Source organism: Sardina pilchardus, chromosome 11 (genome assembly GCF_963854185.1).
Source record: "Sardina pilchardus chromosome 11, fSarPil1.1, whole genome shotgun sequence".
In the NCBI taxonomy this organism is placed as follows: domain Eukaryota; kingdom Metazoa; phylum Chordata; class Actinopteri; order Clupeiformes; family Clupeidae; genus Sardina; species Sardina pilchardus.
In genome coordinates, this window is record NC_085004.1 from 31,874,748 (window position 1) to 31,898,627 (window position 23,880).

Genomic DNA, 23,880 nt, shown 5'->3' on the forward strand with positions numbered 1-23,880 from the left:
ACTAATGTATTTTGTCAACATAGTTGAAATGCTGTCTTACTATGGCTTACCACACTTGACAGGACTAGGTAGGGACAAGGAGGATCCCTGTCATGCCTAAACCTTCAACATGTCTCTGGTACTTTGGTCTGATAAGTGAACACATTCTATACACAGAAGCCATTTTGTGCTGCTTGCATTGGCCCTTGTGGCCCTGAGGGTGTACTACCAGCTGTGTGGAGGATAAGCGCTCAGTAATCTTCCTCACCCTGATCCAGATCAGGCACACCCAGACCCACAGTCAGTCCTATTTGTGGGGAATGTGTATTAACATGTACCCTAACATCTACAATTCTGCAAACACAACATGCAATACACAGCCACTAAACATATTTAATTTGAGCAAGTACAGGGCTATGATGTCAAACTTAAATCTCCTCAGCAACACCTTGTTGCTCACTCATAATAAAGTAGTGTGTGTGTGTAGCTATTAATACAGAATGTTTTCAATTCTATACTGATTGGCTTGGAATAAAACAAACATGGCCATTTGTTCACAAACAAAATGTAAATTGCATTGCAATTGTCTATGTAATATAGTATATGACACAGTTTTCACTGAATGTAGGATATAGGCCTTCTTAAGAAATAAGTGCTCACAATTGGAAGGGGAAATTATTATTTTTGTTAAATATGAAGGTTATATAGATAATCCACAAATATTGGTGACGCCTGCTGACGAATGATAATGGCTCTGTATTTAAAACGGTCCACTACATGTTGTTATCTTGTCACGTAGGGGCAAGGTTATCCAGCCATCCCCTGTGTGATTTGTCCACAGTAAATTACCATCAAATGCAACATACAAACAACACCCAAATCAACACATAACTGACCAATATACAATAAAAGCAGCACTTACCTATGGCAGAAGGTTTCACTAGCTGTTCAGCCACAGAAGTACTGTGTACAACAGGCACAAGAGGATTGAACCTGAAGGGCTACAGTAAGCTCCTTAACGGCATTAACGTTTTTACACCGACCTACAGGTATTGCTTTTAAGATGGACGGCCCACTCACAAGAAAGGTGCTGATGATATCAGAAATAGCCAGGTCAAGTCTTTCCTCAAAGCGCAATCCAAAATATGTGCATTAAAAAAAAAAAGCCATCAGAATGAAGTCATCAAGGAGGATGTAAATACCTTATCTATATGGATCTAAAATTGCATTATAAGTACTGCCACCATTTAAATTGTTGGTTATTTACATGTTTACTTCCTAAAATCTCATTTTGTAGCAGTATCTACAGTATTTCTGTCTGTGTACTACATCCAACAATCAAAGAAGCTTATGGCCCACAAGAGGGAGCTCTCTGAAGCCTGAATTAGAAGATGAAATCCTTCAGAAAACGTCCTTAGGCTACTACAGGTGCTGATCATATAATTAGAATATCATGGAAAAAGTGTATTTATTTCATTAATTCCAAGTGAAGACTGCAGACTTGACAGTCCAAACAACCATTGTCACCTTGCACAAGGAGGGCAAGACACAAAAGGTCATTGCTAAAGAAGCTGGCTGTTCACAGAGCTCAGTGTCCAAGCAAATTATTAGAGAGGCGAAGGGAAGGAAAATATGTGGTAGAAAATTGAGCTCAATGAGAATGAAACTAGCTAATAGGCTAACTGAAATAAAACCATGCCAATCTCCAGGTATGGTTTGACATAGGGTTGACATAGAGGTTCCAATACTTATGACCCCGGTATTTTAAGGAAAACATTTCTTTATTTACGATACATTATTCATTCACAAAGAAAATTGATGTCTTTAAAGGGTGGATATTTCCTTTTTTATGTTTTCATTTAAGGCATTAAGATAATTTCCAAAAGATGATTTTATATTCCTGTTTATAGTCAACTGTAGCATGTGTTTCAATACTTAAGAAGGGCACAGTATGTTCTGAAATAAGACTAAATAAGAAATAAGAGTGTAACCCACACAAGTTCACCCACACACACTTAAACCACAGGAGTCTGAAAGACGGTGCTGAATTAATTTATTCATCATCTTTCACAAGTATGACCTTTGAACCTTACTCCATGTTATTGTTCCAATGGTAAGGACATTTAATAGTTATAGCTAACAGGGACTACAAACATTTGAGATCTTTTCAAATTTACATACTGGACCTTTGGATGATTCCGTTTCATACATGAACAGCATTTACATTTGAACGATGTGAGGGGAAAGTATTCAAACAAAGTTACTTTCCAGTATTTCTGCAGTGTTACAAAAACAGATGAGGCAACAGCATCATCAAACAGTGACAAGCATAAATGGAGACCGCACAGCACTATGACATGAAGCCTCTGTCCACAGAGCCTGTGAGAGATGAAATGGCTTTATTCTAATCCTTCAAGTAAAATGATACAACCAATATGCTTTACACCACAGAGAGCCTCCTGCCTAAGACACCAAAACATGATTATTTCATCCCATGGAAAGTTCAAGAACAACAAGTTCTTCATAGTGCAACACATTTGTGATGTTGAATGAGATGTGTAGGATATACCAGCTGATATAGCATCGGAACTAAAACAAGGAAAACAGCGATATGGTTCAACATGACTGCTATCTGAAGTGATCATATCTACTGTATCCAGTTGAAGTGATCATACCTGCCTGTTCCATAAAGAACAGCTGCAGGACAGCTGAGCTTCTTGTAATCTGCCATTAGATGGTTAAAGTACACCACGCTTCCCTGCATCATCACAATGGTGCATGCTGGGACATCTAGAACCTGTACTGACATCAAGGTCTTTCTTTTACATGTATGGCAAACACACAAGGGTGCCATAGAACCAGTTCCACAAATAAAGTTCAGAAAAGGGGGAACAAAACAAAAATGTACTGGATGGAAAAAAACAAATGATGCTGATGTTGGGCATAACATATTTATTTTTCAAGTAAGGCTTTGTCCAATTGTGTGGCATATAAGGATAATAAAACAAATGATATGGATTTAAAATGCAGTTTTCCAGTTATGCATCATCTAATTCCTTTCAATTCATACATTATATTATACACTTTTAAATGTAACATTAGTTTTCAACACAACACAAATGTTGATCATGACAATAGAAGGCAAACATACATAAAACATAAAAGTCATGGTCCCAATAAGTGGAAATGAATTTGGAATCACCCTGGATTCAGAACACAAAACAGTTCCAAGAGACAACCTGAGACATGGCAACTTCACTAGCTGTTGTGTATCTGTTCTCAACTGCTCATTCCAATTGGAGAGGTCTACATGAACTTACATGGGCGTATTTAACAGGCCGATGACATCTGAAATTGAGATGGTGTGGGGAATCGGGAGGAGCGAAGTTCTAATAGCTGTGATGCATGTTGGAGTCTAACCTGCTAAAAGTACAATTAGGAGTAAGGCATGTGGACATGTGTGTGTCCATGGAACAGCTAGCACGCTTGCTAGTGTCCAGGTGGCAGGAGCTGGTGCGACACTACCCACACACACCTGGAGCTCAGCGTGGCCCATGCAGGTCTGTTGAGAGGGGACAGCACTACGCATGCAGATGGGCACTACCCACCGAGAGCCAATTGGTTTTGGGAAGTAAAAGAAAGAGAAGCACAAGCAATCACAGACATTTCTATGAAGATGTCTTTTTACATTTGCACTGCAGTGAGCAGCCCCTAGAGCTGTGTGTGGGGGTGAACAGGTGTGTGTGGGGGTGAACAGGTGACGCTGGGGGTGAACAGGTGAGTGTGGGGGTGAACAGGTGTGTGTGGGGGTGAACAGATGAGGCTGGGGGGTGAACAGGTGTGTCTGGGGGTGAACAGGTGTGTGTGGGGGTGCACAGGTGAGTCTGGGGGTGAACAGGTGTGTGTGGGGGTGCACAGGTGAGGCTGGGGGCGCATATTGGCTGATGAGATCGGTAGTCATGGGGTAAAGCTGACAGCACTCGGATACAAACTGCATGGCATACCTGGCAAAATAAGCCAAAACCAAAAGGCAAAGAAAAAAAAAACTGCTAACGGAACAACCACTTAACCAACATCATTTTTTTGGGTTGGAAAGCTTTAATACTGAAATGAGTAAAGCCACCTGCTGCTTACAAACGTAACCTATGCTATCTTCAGAGCGCCTGTGATCAGTAGAATATGTGGGATATCCAGTGTGCTTTTGGAGATACACAATAGTTCAGTGGAGGCCCACGGCCGACCCTAAAGTCATATGGCAACCAGATGATCAATCCCATACCCAGTCTAGCACGTCCTTCTTTTAGAAGCTCGGGCAAAAGGGCTGATGCCATAGAACCACAAGAACTCTAATATGTGACCTCAGTGTCACCAGTGACAACAGAGCTCAGTCTGGAGCTGTAAACAATATTGATATTGAGGAGAGGAGGAAGCATTAACTCTCGACAGCAGCCTTGGAACGCAGGCCCTCCTTCAATATATCTGTTACACATGACACAGTAAGCTAAATATGCTAATTTCCAATCACAATACACATACTAACAAAAAGAAAGACTACAGTAAATAACAGCATTTTATAGTACATCCTTTGCTTGAGATAAACATATGCCTAATTCAGTCCTCCAAATGACATGGCTTCTCTCCAGTCATTGAAAAGTGACATTGTGGTAATGGATATTTCTATTTATCAGTGTCTAAGCTCTGAGAATAATATCTAGAGGGAAAGATTAGAAGCAATAAATAAAATAATATGATAAGCATGATATATATTTATTTCTATGCATTTAATTATGATACAGACCATGGGTACTACAGCATGATGCTAACAGAGAGAGAGATAGAGAGAGAGAGAGATAGAGAGAGAGAGAACCTGCACTACTGGATTGATACATTCCAGAAATGAGCACAAAATCCAGAGTGCTACAACCACACCTCCACTGAAGACACACACATACACACACACTCGTATCTGCAAAAACAGATAAACAAAATAAAACAAGAAACGCAAAACAAACGTGATCTTATTTGGCTGGATGAATGAAGAGGACAGTAGCAGTGCTGGGTGTGTGCTGTGTGTGTGTGTGTGTGTGTGTGTGTGTGTGTGTGTGTGTGTGTGTGTGTGTGTGTGTGTGTGGCTGGGTTGCGGGGGAGCGTCTACACACGGGTCAGGAAGTTGAGGTTGAGGCTGGTGGGGATCTGGATGGTCTCCAGGGCCAGGGAGGACGGGTTGAAGGGGAAGGTGACCGGGTAGATCATCTTGGTGTCCATCAGGAGCTGCGGCGACTCCATGCGGTCTCGTAAACGGGTCTGTGGACAAACAAGGTTGCAAATGAGGGCGTCGGTGCAAACAACTAGCATTCTGTGTCAAGAGTCTTTGGCCAGAGCTTACCTGTATGGTTCGTATGAAGGTCACAGACACTCTCTCTTCAAACTCATTCAGAGGAGTGTACAGGTTGAGCACCTTCACAATCTGTGAAATTGAAGGGAAAGGTTACTCATCAGAACTTCCTTAAGCATGTCTTCTGTGTGTGTGTGTGTGTGTGTGTATGTGTACCTGTGCAGTGGTGAGAGCGTGCGCGCGCGTGTGCGTGCGTGTGTGTACCTGTGCAGTGGTGAGAGCGCGCGCGCGCGTGTGTGTGTGTGTGTGTGTGTGTGTGCACCTGTGCAGTGGTGAGAGCGTTGCACATGGAGCAGATGGCCTCGGCGTCCTCGTCCGTCTTCTTCTTGACCTGCAGGAGCTGCGCTGCCTGGATGAGGGGCTCCAGCGTCTCCTTGGCGCCGCAGTTCATCAGACTCTTCTCCCGCAGCCACTCCTCCAGCTGGCTCACGTTATACCTGCAGCACAGCACAACACAGCACAACGCCCGTTATACCTGCAGCACAGCACAACATTGGGAAGATATAGCAGTCAATCCGAATGACCGTATACATGGGTGTTCATTCAGAATAGGAACGGGCTACACCACCTCTTCCATTCCGATTAAAATTCTGATCGGATCGGGAATTTTCATTCCGATTGAGGTGTCGTGATGAAGTGTCCATGTAAACGTGGCTATTGACTTGACAGGTCAACTCCTCAATGAGGCAGCAATACTAATGTAAATACTAAGTCAGTAAGTTACATCACCCACAGAAGCACAGAAGTCCACGGCTGTAAAGAGGCTTCTTAAAGGCCGGCGCCTACCGGACACGCCGTTCAGTGGTGTGGGCTTGACACGCACGATTTTGGAACAGTTTTCTATCCCTGTGCGCTGCTGCGTGGCAGACGTTTCCAGTGGGCTTCGCTCCGTTAAAAACAACGGAGATCTAATTTTTTTTTCTTGTTACGGCACGCAACACCAGGTGGTGTTGATGTTACGCACCTGAACTGCACGTCTCTAGCGTCCCCTGTGGTGGATACCTGATCTGCATGCCTCTAGCGTCCCCTGTGGTGGATACCTGATCTGCATGCCTCTAGCGTCCCCTGTGGTGGATACCTGATCTGCATGCCTCTAGCGCCCCCTGTGGCGGTTACCTGATCTGCATGCCCTTGCTCCAGGAGCACATGATCTGTAGCGCCCCCTGTGGCGGTTACCTGATTTGCATGCCCTTGCTCCAGGAGCACATGTCCTTGCGCAGCAGCAGGTTGTTGAGGGTGACGGCGCCGATGATGTAGAACTGCTGCTTGACCACCTGCTTGATGAGCTCGGGGTCGGTGCCGTGCTGGCACATGGTGGAGTGGAAGGCGTTGAGCTGCCGCAGGATGGACTCCAGCGTGTACGTGCCCTCGTCCGCGATGCTGGACGTGCGCTTGCGCAGACCCGTGGGCTTGATGCCCGACACCCCCTGGATGGTCTCATGCTCCAGCATGCCGGACACTGAGGTGGACACACACACACACACACACACACACACACACACACACACACACACACACGTACGTACGTCGTACACTGTTTGAAAGGCCAGTCTACAGACCTACTTTGTTGCTACAGTATGATAATATCTCAAATAAGATATCCCTACTGAAATAAAGGCAAGAAACCAGCTTATGCTGGTTTTAGCTGGTTTTAGCTGGTCTTTGCTGGTTTGAGCAAGAGTTTTGCTGGTCTAGCTGGTCAACCATCATAGGGTGGTCAAACAAGCTGGTTAACAAGCTAGTCAACCAGCAAACCACCTTCAGCTGGTCAGGCTGTTTTTTCAGCAGAGATGGCTTGAACACAAACAGACATTAAAGTTCCTACATTCTTCTCCATATGGTTTCTGTCACTGACGGTAAAAGTGATTGAAGCCACTGCATTTCAGTTGAGTGATGGGGGTGCAGAGGGGAGCAGAGAGGGTTGGGGGTGCAGAGGGGAGCAGAGAGGGTTGGGGATGCAGAGGGGAACACAGAGGGTTGGTATAGTGGGGGGGGGGGGGGGGGGGGGGGTGGGAGTGGAGAGGCACTAACCGATCATGGGCTGCAGGATGTTCTCCATGCATTTGATGAGCTGCTGGTAGATCTGGATGGCCAAGTCACTCAGCACCTGACGGTACTCCGCCAGGTCGAAGTTGGACAGGCAGTGGTCATTCTGCTTGTTGGAGTTGTGCTTCATGAATTGCTGAGGTGACCGACATCCAAAGAAAAGAGAGGGTTTAGTGGTCTGGAGGTGACACATATAGTCATATATACAGTATATTTCAGTCAGGACCACTATGTCTCCAAGATAGCATTATACCATGCATGATATTCATTTTGGCGGTATGCTCTGTTCTGGGGGCCCCCTGCCCTTCCATGTTCAAACATGGAAAGCCCAAGGCAGGGAGAGCAGCAATAAACCCCCCATGGGGTACAGAACAGACCAAACATCAATAATGACAAGACATTGAGAAGGCAGAAGTATGAGGAGGTTCAGGGGAGGAGGTGGGTGGCAAAATTGCAGAAAAAGCCACTGGCAGCAAATTGGTACTTAAGGTAGTTTAAATAAGCGCTCTGAAAGATCTCTGCCAATGAAAGCAGGGCCTGGCCAATAAGCTGACAATCAGCTGAGCTGTTAGATTGAAGTCAGTTGGGCCATCCAGGGAAGCGAGACTCCGTGACCTGCCTGAACTAATGCTGTGCTCCATATCTGTGTGTGTGTGTGTGTGTGTGTGTGTGTGTGTGACTCCAGACTTACCTCATCACCACTGTACTGTTTCAAGCAGTGGAGGAAGCGGCACGTGTTGGAGAGCCAGAATGAAACGGTCTCAAAGTCATCTCCTCGTTTCTGTAACAGAAGGTGAAAAGCATGGTCAACATCTGACACATTTATCAGAGCTAAAACAGTGGCCATTTTATTCTCTTCTTATTGTGGATCTGCACCCCTCTTGCCGCTGGGCTAGTCTGGCAGTACCTTCAGGATCTTCTTGATGCTGTTGATAGTGCAGGTGAGCAGGGAGCGGACCCTCTGGTCATCGTTGACGTAGTCGGCGTGTCGCAGACACATGAAGAGAATGTAGGCCGGCAGGCCTGGGATCAGGTTTACAGCTACACCTCGCGGCTTCAACTCTGTGAGAGCGCACATGTACACACAGACACACAGATTTACAGCTACACCTCGCGGCTTCAACTCTGTGAGAGCGCACATGTACACACAGACACACAGGTTTACAGCTACACCTCGCGGCTTCAACTCTGTGAGAGCAGACATGTATACACAGACAGAGACACACAAGATGCTCTTGAGCTCAGATAAAAACATCATCATGCCCCCTGCAGAAGTGTGAGGTTATGGGAGTGCAAGGGAAAGCGTTTCAGCACATGTTTAGTATGCTTTGATGCTTTATATTACAACTTAGAGGTTGATTAACATTTTCAGCAACTATGAAATTGTGTAACTATGTAAAAACTGTAAACATTGTACATCTGCTATGTGACTATGTAAAAAACATTACACATTTGCTATATGAATATAAGACAGATCTGGCTGAACGGTGGAGGCGAGAATGCACTTCTCTATGGTCATGGTTCTGATGGTTTTAGATGGCCACACCCTTGACCAACAGCAGGACCCACCCAGGATGAGATTCTTGACCAGCTTCAGCTCGTCCTCCTTCTTGTACTCCAGCATGCCTTGGAAGTCCTTCTCCCTGCGGGGGATGTTGACCGGCCGGATGGGCTCGTCCACCGTCTGCCCAGGAGACACACTCTCCACCTGGCCTCCTGAGAAGCAGCAACACACACACACATTCAGATGCTCTTCTTATTCAGGAAGAAGCCACCACGAGCTACCATGACTCCTAGACTTGTACCGCATACTGACGAGCGACAATTAGTGACACTGAAGATGATTCTTCATTTAACGTAATCCCATTGTGAGTAGCTGGGTGTCTGTAGACCACACCATTAGCCCTGCTGAAAACACGCCTGCATTACCTTCCAGCTCACCGATCTTCTTGGCAAAGACCTTGAGCTGCTTCTTCAGCTTGCGGACGGTCTTGTCCTGCTTCTCCAGCTGCTCCATCAGGTCCTGCAGGGAGAGTGGGGTGACCAGAGACACAGAGGGAGAGTGGGGTGACCAGAGACACAGAGGGAGAGTGGGGTGACCAGAGACACAGAGGGAGAGTGGGGTGACCAGAGACACAGAGGGAGAGTGGGGTGACCAGAGACACAGAGAGGAAGGACAAGGACACAGAACAAGCCGTCAGCCAAGGCAACTGTAGAGGAGACTGAGTGACTGTTGGGGGATTGCATTGGGAATTGGGACGAACAGGTTTTTTAGTTGAACACATCAGCATGTGGGACAAAGACGCGTGTTAGCAGAGCTCCTCTCTAGGAGGGATGAGCCACTGAATCATTTGGATGTTGATGGAAACAAAGTCTACAAGACCGAACAGGATGATGCAAATCCCTGCGCAGTTGATTCGATTTGTCTAACTGTAAAACAACAATGATCACATGTGCATTAAGAAGAACTGCACAGGGATTACAGAGCTGATGGTTTTAGCATTTATAAAGGACCAAATCTGCTTATTTACACTGAGCCTGATGGATCATGTAAACCCTTTTCCTGGATGTTGATGGAACAAGGTTTTCCTGTTTTGTTATCACACAGTGCAGTTGACTAATCATGTGGAATACTCCATATATCCAACTGTGCTTCCATCACCCGGTGCTGAAGTATTAGAGAAAAGTGTGCACTCAATTTGACCACTTGTGGGTTAGGACACACTGCTGAAGTATTAGAGAAAGAGTGCACTCAATTTGACCACTTGTGGGTTAGGACACACTGCTGTCAGGTGTTAGAGCTGAGCTCAGATTCAGGAGCACTCTGTGCAACACACAATCTCAAGTGTATTAGTATTCACATGCGTGCAGAGAAACTCACACTCACACAGGCTCGCACACACACACGCAAGCACACACACACACACACACACGCAAGCACACACACACACACACTGAGGACAGTTCTTCGTCCTCCCTACATACAATCATCCGCTTTAAAACGTTGATTCGATACTGCCGATATTTGGCTGGGTCGTCTGTATTTTGCATTTCCTGTGAGGAAAGAGCCACAGTTTTGAGGAACTCAAACAGGACACTCAGCGCCTGCACTAAATGAGGTAAGCATCACAGAACAATTCTACAACGTTACTTGAATGTTTCAGTCTCATAAACACAAGCAGAAAAAACAAAACTCCATCACACTACGGCTTCTTAACACACAAATGAATGAATACGAATGAATACATGGGTACTGTTAGACTGAATGAGTAATCCATCGTGAATACTCTCACATTACACACCTTTGACAATGAAACACCAGCATTTATTAAGATGTGTGACTAAAGAGTGTTGGTGAGGTCCATAAGGGTGCAGTAGTAAGACGCATGGTTGATCAGACACACACACACACACAGGGCGGGCCCAGGCCGGGGGGGCCGTGTGTGGCGGTACGCACCAGGTTCTCGTTGGTGAGCCGGGTGATCAGAGACACACACACACACACACACACACACACACACAGGGCGGGCCCAGGCCGGGGGGGCCGTGGTGTGGCGGTACGCACCAGGTTCTCGTTGGTGAGCCGGGTGATCTCGTGCTGCAGGCTGGCCTCTATGCGCGCCTCCGGGGGCAGCTGCAGGTTCTGCGCCAAGAGCTGCTGCTGCCGGTTATTCTCCTCCTTCATGCTGTGCAGCTCCCCGCGCAGAACCTCCACCTCGTTATCGTGGCTACGCCTCTGGGCCTGCAGCTGGGACTCCAGCAGCCTGAGAGAGAGAGAGAGAGAGAGAGAGAGAGAGAGAGAGAGAGAGAGAGGGAGAGAGAGGGAGAGAGAGAGAGAGAGGGAGAGAGAGAGGGAGAGAGAGAGAGAGAGAGAGAGAGGGAGAGAGAGAGAGAGAGAGAGAGAGGGAGAGAGAGAGAGAGAGAGAGAGGGAGAGAGAGGGAGAGAGAGAGAGACAGAGAGAGAGAGAGAGAGGGAGGGAGAGAGAGAGGGAGAGAGAGAGAGAGAGGGAGAGAGAGAGAGAGAGGGAGAGAGAGGGAGAGGGTCAGTGATGAGGGCGGGGCAGAGGGAGCGTCGCAGGGTCCGGCGGCGGTCACTAGCGAGTGTCTACAGTAGGTGAGTCAAAGCCACGCGGCGAGTAGCAGCCCTCAGCATGCCCTCCACCTCAAGCCGCGCTGCCCTCACTGGCCACCAGGAGGCAGCGCACGCACGCCAGGAGGCGGCACACCACCGGCCAAGCGTCCACTGGACCAATGAGAGGACAGACTGGGACCAGCACTACAGCAAGCCTCCACTGGACTAATGAGAGGACAGACCGGGACCAGCACTACAGCAGGTTACACATCCAGCTGTGTAGACAAGCCAACTAACACATGCAATATTACTGTATGGAAGACACTTTCCTAAACTGCAATAACATGCACTGGAAATGCAGTATTAGTCGCTGAACCTTTCCTGTATCTTGAACAGCTTAAAGAGAGGTGAGAGAGACAGAGCAGGTTACAGTATGAGCTCATGGGTTCATGTCATGGCACACTGCAGCAGCCCAGAGATCTGGAGAGGCTCAGCTGAGAGGAGGAAGAGTTAGTGGAGCACAACTCAACACATGCTGGGCTCTCATGGAATGGAACACACTACCAACCCTCCCTCAGTTATCTTTCTCTCTCTCACACACACACACACACACACATACACACACGCACACACCTACCAACTCCCTCAATACTCTTCCTCTCTCTCATACACACACACACACACACACAAACTCACTACCAACTTCCTCAATTCTCTTCCTCTCTCTCATACACACATGCACGCACACACACACACACACACACACACACACACACACACATGCTAGGTCGCCACAGGTGCGCTTAACCTGTTGGTTTCCTTTAACCCCTCATAAACCAGCCAGAGCTCGCCATCCTCATTCAGCTTATGGTAGTCTGGAGCAGATCTGATGGGAGGACAGACAGAGCAGGACACACAGCAACATGATCATGACAGCTGATGAGGGAGAGCAAAGGAGTCGCTTGACAAACACTGCAGGAACATAATGACAAACAAGAAATCATATTTTGCTTAAGGGAAGAGAAAAGATAGCAGACAGCTATACAAAAATAAAGAAAGGTAGGAAACAATGATCTGATTTTATAGGGGAAAGTGCTTTAAATCTAATGATATGAATGGAATGATTTTCAATGCGGTGAGGAAAAGAAAGAGCCCTACAGAAACACGTTTATCTGTGTTAGTTCTCAAGGCCAACAACTCCATTACTGTTAACCAAGTTTCAGTCAGCAAACCTTCACACACTTAAAGACTTCTGTTTGCTGATCAAAAGTCCAAAACCTCACTGATGTCCCCACACCGTTTCACACAGCACACTAGTAACACTCATCACACGACAGCTTTCCCCGTGCGTTCACACACATCTGCGCTTTTAATCCTCATGTGTTAAGAGCTCTCTCCACTAAACTATTCAACATGAACAAAGCATGCATTATGTTACTATCCACTATAAACCTGTGACATATACAGTAGGCTCAAACTAATGAGAATCTTACCTGTTTTTAAACCTGACTTTAAAGTGAAGTATCTTACAGTGCTTATTTAAAGCATTTCAAGTGAAGTATCTTACGATGCTTATTTAAAGTGAAGTATCTTACGATGCTTATTTAAAGCATACAAGTATCAGTGCAGCTGCATGCATGTTAGTGGATCCTGAGCTGCTAGCCGCTAACCCTGCCCTGACGTTCTGATTGGCTGTAACCCTGCCCTGACGTTCTGATTGGCTGTGCTGAGGAGGGCGTGTGAGTAGACAGTGCTGTTCACGCACGCCAGAACATTCCGCAGAGGCAGCGTGGCCATGCATGCTGCCCAGAGTTCAGTTACCTCAGCCTACTGACCAGCTCGCTCACTTCGAGGGGTTTGCGCATTAACCTGGGCGATCTGGACAGACAGAGAGAGGCACATGTGACGTTGAGTTGGGTGTGTTATGCACTCGCTCTGTTGTGCAGAGGAAAGACGTTTCGTCCCCTGGACAGAGGGCTCTATGTTCTATCCTATCACACAACTGAAGACACCTCAAAGTAAAATAAGTCCAACTAAAAAAATAGTAAGTGACCATCAGAGAGGCAGACCACACACACCACTTCACCAACAACTGTTGTCTGTGTTGGGCTCTCACGTCACGTCGTATCCAGCATAAAAGCCTTAGCGACAGGCCTGACTCTGAAACGAAAGCATGTTGGTATACTCAGAGAACTAGTGAGAGAGAGAGAGGACAGATGCGGTTGATACCTGTTGGTGTCTTTGAGGCCGATGTAAGCCTGAGTGATCTCTCCGGCGTCCTTCATCTTCCTGATGTCCTCTGTGTGGGCCATGGGCTCGGTCATCGTCTCCTGCGGACACAGAACACATCACAGCGCTCAGGGAGCCATTCCAAGAGTAAAGTCGTCATGGCAACAGCACACACACACACACACACACACACACACACACACACGGTTCTACTAATGGCCTGTACAGACTACACAACTTTTTTGTCTTTCACTATTATCTTTTACGATTGATCATGTCAGATTAGGCGATCAGAGAACCACAAAATCTTGCCGTGTCTTAGTCGCTAGAGTGGCCACATTACAAGATCATCTATCGTAGCCTTCTCGTCGTGTGTCGTCACACTGTCAGTGTCAACACGGGAATCGTAGGAGATTCCCCCAAAATTCTGACATGCTAGACTTTTGGTCGTAATGTCGTAGAATGTCGCAGACATCGCGACTTCAGGAACGACGGACACGGCAATGGAACTTTGTCGGCCGACACAATCATGGCAAAATCGGGCTGAAATCGTGTAGTCTGCACAGGGCATGAGGTGGATTCAATTGTATTTGCTTGATGACCCCTAGAGAGATGATGAAGGGCACATCTCTACATGTGTGTGACAACACTGTGTTGACACACTCATTCACACAAGCATGCTGATGCTGCCAGGGAACAGATATGGCCAGAAGCACCAGCTCAAGGCCATACTGTACGCTCTCCACAGTGAGCGGCTGTCTCTCAGTCAGCCTGAGGCTCATCACACCAAAGACATGTCAAGAGGAGTATGGTGGGGTGGGGGGGGGGGGGGGTTAAGAGACAGAATATAGATTGATAGAGGTAGAAAACAAAAGACAGAGAGACAGAAACAGAAAGACAGACATTGATAGGTTGATATTGACACATCGATTGATCAGACTGATCACAGAGATTGATCAAAGTGCGTGAAGGAGAGAGGTGTGTCAGGAGAGAGAGAGGTGTGGCAATAGAGAGGTGTGGCAGGAGAGAGGTGTGGCAGGAGAGGTGTGGCAATAGAGAGGTGTGGCAGGAGAGAGGTGTGGCAATAGAGAGGTGTGTCAGGAGAGAGGTGTGGCAGGAGAGAGGTGTGGCAGGAGAGAGGTGTGTCAGGAGAGGTGTGGCAATAGAGAGGTGTGGCAGTAGAGAGGTGTGGCAATAGAGAGGTGGGACAGGAGAGAGGTGCGTCAGGAGAGAGGTGTGGCAGGAGAGAGGTGGGACAGGAGAGAGGTCCGTCAGGAGAGAAGTGTGGCAGGAGAGAGAGGTGTGTCAGGTGAGAGGTGGCAGGAGAGAGGAGTGGCAGGAGAGAGAGAGAGAGGTGTGGCAGGAGAGAGAGAGAGAGAGGTGTCAGGAGAGAGAGAGGTGTGTCAGGAGAGAGAGAGGTGTGTCAGGAGAGAGGTGTGGCAGGAGAGAGAGAGAGAGGTGTGTCAGGAGAGAGAGAGGTGTGTCAGGAGAGAGGTGTGGCAGGTGAGAGGAGAGAGGAGTGGCAGGTGAACCAGATACACGGAGAAGAGGGTGGACAGGACAGTACAGTAGGTGAGCGTGTGCTGCAGACAGTGCGGTGGGAGAAGAACTAGTACCTTCTCATCCTGGCATCACAGGCATAGCGTGAGAGGGGAGTGGAGACACAAGACGCCACACAAATGATGTCATTACGGGGAGGCTACACCGGATACGTTACGGCTGCGTTACGTTACGTTAAGTCTGGTTAAGTCAAAACCACATCTGACGTAATAATTAGATTCCACTATAATCAATGGAACTGGCTACACCAGTTGCGGCAGCGCTAAGTCATGCCGCATCGAAGCTGTAGAAATAGACTTGTCTTCTATTTTTTTTCTTTTGACGTAAGGAGTCTATGCGCAGTCATTGTATAGAAACACTAGGCCTATCTGAAGAGGATTTGTGTATTGTATTGATGGGGTGCGATTTGTCAAAAAAAACAAAAAAAAACACAGGGGGGATGTTTTTAAAAAAAAAAAAAAAATAACTATCAACAGGCCTAATTCTTTAGCGTTAACAGGTCCTACAACACTTCGAAAAGTTGAACATTCATCGTTAATGTAAGGACATGAACCATTTAGTTGTCTGCGATGGCCACACCTGCGATGTGGGAGATAGCCTAAATGTTTCAGTCGACCCACTAATGAGGATCACGCGAACAGGGCAGAGGAATTAGGGCTAACAGACAGTAAAATGTACCATAAAACCTAATCGATTACTATCACATCATGTCAAAATAATTCCGCTTATTGGACTAAGTAGGCTAAACAGCTTACTTTGATGTCGGACTTTGTGTGGCCTTCTTTTATTCACATGTCTGCGAAACTCTGAGCAGGGAACAAGCGCACGTTAACAGACTATTTAGTGGACACGGTCATTCTGTTTTACTCATCAGAGGATTTGATTTATGGCACTATGTTGGTAGTCTGCTGTTGACATGGGGAGCGATAGACAGACATAATTTGGACAAAACAGAGTATAGGCCTTAACCTCCGTTGCTCAGCCAAATGCAATTAACAGGGAGATAGCCGCGCTTCACCGACGGCAATGAGTTGTTAACAGACATGAACCTAGACGTAGGCAATAGCCCAGCAGCAATCTATCCACAATAACACATATTTGAAGTACCAAAGTGTCAAATATTGAAGTTGTGGGAAGTTTACATAGCTTTGTGAAACTGTAGGCTAAGTTATTCGTCCCCCATGCTGTTTCATTTGCTACCATGGGAAAATGAAACAAAACGCACGTTGGACTTCTCAAATAGCCCTATAACTCAAGAACGGTTTTGTTCAGAGCTGTAAATGCAACTGTATTTGACGGAGGACAGATGTAGGTTGCTAGTGACAAAATATTCACTTTTGGTGTTGTAGCCTACCCTACGATATCTTTGTAGGCTAAATTACGTTTAGGCTTAAATAAAAAGTGTTTCATCATCCCAGTTCTCCCCACTTTGCGGAGATTGTCTCCTTGGACTCCGTGGCATTATAGGCCTATTCTCGAAACTCGCAGGTGCGCAACTAGGCTGCTTGTTGTTTTCTTTTACTCGGCTATCTATGGTTATCAGCACACAATGTGAACCTAAATCACTAACTCAATAGTCATCATGGATATCGCAAGTTCTTTTAAGCAACGAAAAGAGAGAGAATGGAAGATGGAGGCAGCAATTGGCTGGAGGAGTTATTCCAGATGGGCAATAAGGTAGACAATTTGTGTGCTTGTCGGAACGTTAGCATTACAACTGTTTAAAACCAGACGTTAACGGTAGGCTACGCTAGAACAAAACTAAATGTAACTTAGCAGTAACTTAGTGTAACGTTGTCCAAATGAGTAGATCACTGTTAGACGTTTTTGTTGTATTATTGCATGTGGATTGGTGTGCGTACCATAGCATTCATTCCTGCAGACGCCCCTTTGTAAGCTCTGTTACAACCTGCCTGTTATTTCAATTGTTTTGAAATAATTGACAAGTCCCCCGAGGATGAAATTCATTCAGCAGAGGTAGAGGTGTAGGCCCCTCACCCTGGTTGTATTTATTATGTAGGCTATGTAAACTATGAATCAGTGGAAAGCCGGTGCACTGAGCTGAAAAACGGCAAATCCAAAACACACTTCTTGCTCTTGACTTATCGCTGAACGTACGCAGCCAGTGTAGCCAGTCGATAAGTAACAATACGCTTCTAGAACGCGACGTAACGTAACGCATCCAGTGTAGCCCAAGTGTAACATGAGAACAAACTCGCCAGCATTCAAAACATTCATTAGTCATCCTGGCAAACTTCCCAGAGGGGTATTTCACAAAAGCAGAATTAAGACATCCAAGATAAGGGATTAAGCCAGGTTTGACATAGCGTTGTCATCCTTACAAAACTCGTTTCACTAACGCCAATCCAGGATGAATAGGAGCGACTATGTCAAACCAGGTGTAAGTTATTCGGGATGTGTTTCTCCCCCAAATAACTCACGGTTGGAATAAAAAAGCGGCGAAAAAAAGCGTCTTGCAAACAACGGGAACATCCGGTTTTGATATAGTCTAGACTAACAACGAGGTAAAGTTGTACTTTGTTGGATTGGGAATCTTGATTATTTCTGTTACATAGCTGGAGTAGGTGTGGCAGACCAACTAAATGCAAATGTACGCACGCACCCACGTGTGAGAGCTTCCTTCTTTCGGCAGGCAACGTCATTACCGTCATTATTTGCCACCGCAAAGACGCACAGAGTATGACAATATATATCTTTATTTTGTCTTAAAACCGAATTAGTTTTAAACACCTTCGAAAAATGTCCCCTCCACTTCCAATCAACTACTACAGTAGGCTATTCATAAAACGTCTGTCAAAGCAAACAACGAGTAGGCTATGTTATTAATTAAGGCCACCATAATTTAAATGATATCCATATAGTATTGGACAGACATTCTGTTGTGTTTTGCGAGTAAATGCAGGTGGCAAATAGTATATAAATAGAATACAGCTCTTAAAAAAATCGCATGGAAGTCTGATTTGAATGACATCTAAACTGAACCAATCAGATCATGTAATTACCATTAGAATTAACTTAGCTTGGCAGTTAGCCTGGTCGGTACCAGGCTAGCTTCAGAGAATAAATTCCCATGGCAACTTATGTAGCATCTCTTTTGTGAAACCAAGTCAAGGGTAAATTCATCCAGGATGACAAAAAATCCCGGTTTAATCCCTTATCTCGGTTTTGTGAAATACCCCTCAGGTCTCCACCAAGGCCTGAGCTCATCTTGTTCTGCAGTGCCTGTTGCCTGGTGACCTATCCTCTCAGTGATGACCTGTCCAGTGATGCGACTGGTCCTCCTACCTTGTGCTGCATGGCCTCCTTCTGGCTGACCAGCTGCGAGCGCAGGATCAGCACCTCCTCCTTGCGCACCTCCAGCTCCTCATTGGAGGAGTTCAGCTGGTCCAGCAGCACCTTGTAGGCGGGCGAGCCCGGAACCGACGTTTGGGCCCCGGCGTTGCTGCCCAGCAGCTGACGCATCTCGTTCAGGTCATGCTTCAGCTTCTTGTTCTCCGAATCCAGCTCCTGCCGCTAAGGGGGGGCGCACAAAATGACATGTTACTCCTAATATACATTTTACTGTGATCAAAACACAGTTTTGTTTTCAAAACACAACATTTTTTTAAAAACAATATCAGGAAAATCACCGAAAACCAAGGAACTGGCCATATGAGATAGGATGGCAGTGGCTAGTGACTAAAACATGAACTATCAGTAAAAAATAAAATGTGTTCAAATAGAAATAAAACTAAACAAGTTGTCCCCAAGATTTGCACAGTAACCACAGTATACCACTTTGTGCCATTCTGATTAACTTGAGAGTTTGGATGGAGCAAGGGGCTCTACCTTAAGCGACTCGTATTCCAACTCTGCCCCGCGAGCCTTCTTGTGCTCCTCGTCATCCTAAAGGCCAAGAAAAGACACGGAGAGGAACTGACCCAAATGCACGTCAACAACATTATTTCATTTCCTCAACCAATTGCATTACCTCCACTGGGGGAAAGTCTCGTTTAACTACTGCCAAGAGAGAAGCAAACTAACTTCATTTGGTGGATACATTTCCAAAACTATATGTGCTGTAAGCGGCGGGCTCACCCTGGCTCTAGCCCGCTGAAACTGCTCCTCTCGGCGGTCCAGCTCGTTTTGCAGCGAATGCTTTTCCTGCTCCAGCTCGGTGACTCTCTTCTGCATCTTCAGGAAGGTGGACATGTCCCCTCCCCTGGTCATGTCCTGCACCCATGGGTAGGACACGCACAACAAAGACACAACAACCATACAGACATGACTGTGTGATCACACAGGGTGAAAAAGATCTCAATCCATTCATTCTTGTCTTTATACAAGCAATATTTCCACAATAGAGTAAAATATGTGTGTCTACAGTCTCATGTGGCGTCTTTAGCAGAGATGTGATGTCATGAGTCACTAAAATGTTTTGACAGTGGATCTGAGCAGGAAGTGATGTTGTTCCTCTGACCTCCCCGGCACGGGATCCTTCCTCGGACTCGGCAAATTCCGAGATGTAGGTGCTTTCGGACTCGTTGCTGCTGTGAGTGGAATCGGTCCTCCTGTGGCCAGGCTTGGGCACGCTCTGGGGAGGCAGAAGGGACGAGGTCAGAACGCTGGACTCTGGACTCAAACACACACTCAGGGTGTAGATCCTACAGTATGAGGCTCTCTGAGCAATGCTATATTGCTATCTGTAGTCTACAAACACATAGAGTTTCACATTACTCTATGTACAGTAAGCGTAGCAGTAAGAGTAGTCACTTGATTATCCAGACAGGTAGACTGCACCACTTAGATTAGAATTAGAATTGAGAATAATTCTACATGAAATGATAAGATCATGTAACTGATCCCCAAGTCAGTGGTTTTGGTGGTGTCTAATGCTAGCTGGCGCCGCGTGCCGATTGGCTCTCCTCACCACGCTGATGGACTCTTTGAGGTCGTCGTGGCGTTCCTCCAGGCGAAGGTGCTCGGTCAGGAGGTTCTGGTAGCGCGAGCGCTCTTCGTTGAGATCGTTCTCCAGCTGCTGGGTCTCTTCCTGCAGGGCGCGCTGCATCTTCTCTGTGTGGTGAAGGTGGACACACACACACACACACACACACACACACACACACACACACACACACACAAGCTGTTAGCATCAACACAAGGCTGCATCTTCTCTGTGTGGTGAAGGTGGACACACACAAGCTGTTAGCATCAACACAAGGCTGCATCTTCTCTGTGTGGTGAAGGTGGACACACACACAAGCGGTCAGCATCAACACAAGGCTGCATCTTCTCTGTGTGGTGAAGGTGGACACACACAAGCGGTCAGCATCAACACAAGGCTGCATCTTCTCTGTGTGGTGAAGGTGGACACACACGAGCGGTCAGCATCAACACAAGGCTGTGCGACTTCACACAGAACCATTCAGAAGCAGTGGCGTAAACAGTTGAGCCACTCAGAGACTTCAACAACCTGAGATAAGATTCTTCAGTTGACTCAATTAACTCTTTGAGCAGACAAACACACAGCAGTTTAATGAAGATGAGCGCACTGCACACGAGCACTGAGCAGGAACACAAGAACTGAGCAGGAACAGATGAACTGCAGCTGAAGGGTGTGAGGCCGCACGAGGGCACCAACCTGTCATCTGCTGACTCTGCTCCTGGATCAGGCGGTTCAGATCGTCTTTTTCCGTTTTCAGCAACCCGTTCTGGTCTTTTAGCTCTGCCACCATCTAAACATGTCACACACACAAGCGCACACACACACACACAGTGTAAGTGTTCAACCTATCAACAGAAGCTAGATTGACATTTTGCAAGAGAAATATGACTGCTTGCAAAGAGGTTTGTATTTATTTATTTTCATTAGGCTATTGATTGAAATAACATTGTTGTTTTTTTTATTGTTTTCCTTCTTAATGTAGTCATACCAACTTTTCATATTGCATTGTTGTTATTTGTATGTCGTTTTGGACAAAAGCATCTGCTAAACACCATAACCATAACTATACAAAAATGAGACTTATATACAACTAGGCAACTACATCAAGAAAATGAGGTCCGAGTAAAGAGAGGAAGCAATTTGGACCGTTATCATTTACACTGAAGAATTAGTAGGATAAGAGGCCTAGTGAGAATACAATACTTACAGCAATTCCCTGAAATGGAATATGCTGCCCTCTAGTGGCACTACAGTTTAATTAATGTTGTAGCAATCTATCATCCTACACGTTATGTTTCATCTAATTACTACATGACTAGCTAGCTAGAAACAACAGTGCTGTTTCTGAACAGACTTCATACACACTACTGTGGACTACTGGGCTACATCTACCTAAACTACAGGCCTATCACATCTCACCTGCCGCAAAGACATGGTGTCTGGGCCATATACGCATCAACCTCCCACTTGACCTCCACGGACCCTGAATCATGATACACATGCTCTAATATGTCTGCATGCACAGTGGGAATGAGAGGATCTACTGTATCTCAGGGCATCTAGAAGGATCTTCATCTAATCTTCATCTAAAGTGTTGGATGACTCCACTAAGCACAAGACAAGGGCGCATTCCAACTCTCACACGAACAGCCCCTCTCCCACCGACACACACACACACACACACAGCACACACACACACACATGCACTACATACTCACATGTACTGTAACATAAATCTACATTGATGCCATATTTCTTTGGTGCATGTGTGTGTGTGAATTGTTCTAATTTATGGTAGCCTGAGATCATGTTTTACTAAACAGAAGGTGGCAATGTCACCCCCAGATTATTGTATGTCATTTCTTCCAAAAGGTAAGTAGTGTCTTGCATAACATAACTGGCTTTGAACATTGTTTGTTTAGGCCATAGGCCTGTTGGTGTTGCGTAAGCCTATCAATGGGACTATTATTAGTACAGAAATATGTGTGTGTGTGTGTGTGTGTGTGTGTGTGTGTAGAGGGCTACCTTCTCCATCTCGTCGCGGTAGGTCTCGGCCCAGTCCTCGATCACCTTCTTCTCGCTCTGGGTGGTGTGCAGCTCCTTGCGCAGACGGGCCAGCTCCTCCAGGAGGGAGGTGACCTTGTGGGCGTTGGCCTTGGCCTCCTCCTCGGCCGTGCGCAGCCGCGTCACCTCCTTGCGCATGCGCTCGCTCTCGGTCGCGTGGGAGCTCTCCAGGCCGTTCAGACGCTCGTTCATCGCACGGTTGTCTTTGGTCTGCCCAGGCGTGGAGAGACGCAAGTTAACGTGTAACGCCACATTCTCACACGCACACACATTTACAAACACGAAAACAGTGCTAAGACTTTAGTTTCATAAACGTAACATTTGGATATTATAATCAGTGGCATCTGTATTCACTCAAACTAACATATGCATGTTATGCAAGCTCTGCATGTGTGCATGGCCACAGAAAGGTCATGGCCTGACCTCTCACTGGGTTGGCACTGAGGGGGCCGAGGGCAGTACAGAGTGAGCTCATCCTCCGTCCAGAGCACTGGACACAGAGCTGACGGCCTGCTCCAGCCAAGCACTCAGCACTCTGGAGGCATGTGATGGCCTCTCCCCAACACAGACGCAGTGTTTAGAGCCCACACAGTCTGCCAAATGACCATCAATTACACACCAAAATGTCTTCACTGACCAGACGTCCTCTCCACACCACGTGGGAAGTGGGAATAGGGCACAAGAGAATCCTAGAGTGTCACCTGCAGCTGTGACTGCCGCACATCTGGTTCCAGGTGTGCATGGCCTCACCTGCTCGTCGATGCGTCGCTGCAGCTGCATGATCTTGTTCTCCATGCCGATGTTGAGCTTCTTGTAGTGCTCCACGGAGCGCGCCTCGATCTTGAGCTTCTTGAGCTCGCGCCGGGCCTTCATGCGCCGGAAGCAGCACTGCAGGTACACGAGGGCCTCCAGAGAGCGCTTGTACCACTGCCGGGCCAGCCAGCCCCGCACCATCTTCTGAATCAGCACCGCCTTGTGCTCCCGCACCAGCTGCAGAGCAGAGAGAGACAGACAGAGAGACAGACAGAGAGACAGGCAGACAGACAGACAGACAGAGAGATAGAGAGACAAGATGGTGAGCAGCTGGTCAAGCCACCAAAACAGTGAAAAAGATGACCGTAGCAAACCTTTCTTCTAATCCTCATCCTGTTCAGACCACAGCCCAAATAACAGGGTGACACAGTGTGGGCTTAAACATACACAGAGAGAGAGAGAGAGCAGGAGAGAGTGAGAGTGAGAGAGATATAAACAGAGAAATGGAGTCAGTGACTGGGAGGAGTGGGAGGCTTTGCTGGTGGCAGAAGCGTGTGTTTGTGGTTTGTGTGTGTGTGTGTGTGTGTGTTTGTGTGTGTGTGTGTGTGTGTGTGTGTGTGTGTGTGTGTGTGTGTGTGTGTGTGTGTGTGTGTGTGTGTGTGTAACAGAAGAGACAGAGGGCAGCTGCTTCAGTCTGTCAGTGGGAGAGTCCCTAAACTCACCCCAGCCTGGCCTGGTCTGTGCACATGATCAGTTAGCACAAGTCACATAGCAAACAGACGGACAGTAAACATGGACATAAATCTGATCCCATAAACTGTACATTTCATATCATCT

At 46.7% G+C, this 23,880-nt stretch overlaps 1 protein-coding gene across 3 annotated transcripts in view; it reads right to left on the reverse strand.

Annotated features, from left to right (window-relative positions):
* Nucleotides 1-2,015: 2,015 nt before the first annotated feature.
* The window catches only part of myo5aa (myosin VAa), a 54,974-nt gene continuing 33,109 nt past the window's right edge, over nucleotides 2,016-23,880 (reverse strand). Inside the window, exons 21-41 of one of the 3 annotated variants that reach the window (XM_062548686.1) lie at nucleotides 23,041-23,280; nucleotides 22,252-22,500; nucleotides 20,923-21,016; nucleotides 20,212-20,354; nucleotides 19,762-19,875; nucleotides 19,380-19,514; nucleotides 19,131-19,187; nucleotides 18,588-18,815; nucleotides 13,722-13,822; nucleotides 10,986-11,184; nucleotides 10,406-10,474; nucleotides 9,350-9,443; nucleotides 8,990-9,136; nucleotides 8,328-8,482; nucleotides 8,112-8,201; nucleotides 7,406-7,556; nucleotides 6,551-6,833; nucleotides 5,637-5,811; nucleotides 5,366-5,446; nucleotides 5,083-5,283; nucleotides 2,016-5,046 (exon numbers count right to left, since the gene is read on the reverse strand). In XM_062548686.1, coding sequence (XP_062404670.1) covers nucleotides 5,131-5,283; nucleotides 5,366-5,446; nucleotides 5,637-5,811; nucleotides 6,551-6,833; nucleotides 7,406-7,556; nucleotides 8,112-8,201; nucleotides 8,328-8,482; nucleotides 8,990-9,136; nucleotides 9,350-9,443; nucleotides 10,406-10,474; nucleotides 10,986-11,184; nucleotides 13,722-13,822; nucleotides 18,588-18,815; nucleotides 19,131-19,187; nucleotides 19,380-19,514; nucleotides 19,762-19,875; nucleotides 20,212-20,354; nucleotides 20,923-21,016; nucleotides 22,252-22,500; nucleotides 23,041-23,280 — 2,958 coding nt within the window. In that variant the 3' untranslated portion in view covers nucleotides 2,016-5,046; nucleotides 5,083-5,130. Of the gene's footprint in view, nucleotides 5,284-5,365; nucleotides 5,447-5,636; nucleotides 5,812-6,550; nucleotides 6,834-7,405; nucleotides 7,557-8,111; nucleotides 8,202-8,327; nucleotides 8,483-8,989; nucleotides 9,137-9,349; nucleotides 9,444-10,405; nucleotides 10,475-10,985; nucleotides 11,185-13,721; nucleotides 13,823-18,587; nucleotides 18,816-19,130; nucleotides 19,188-19,379; nucleotides 19,515-19,761; nucleotides 19,876-20,211; nucleotides 20,355-20,922; nucleotides 21,017-22,251; nucleotides 22,501-23,040; nucleotides 23,281-23,880 lie in introns of all 3 variants that reach the window. The other 2 variants (XM_062548684.1, XM_062548687.1) reach the window with 2 other exon arrangements.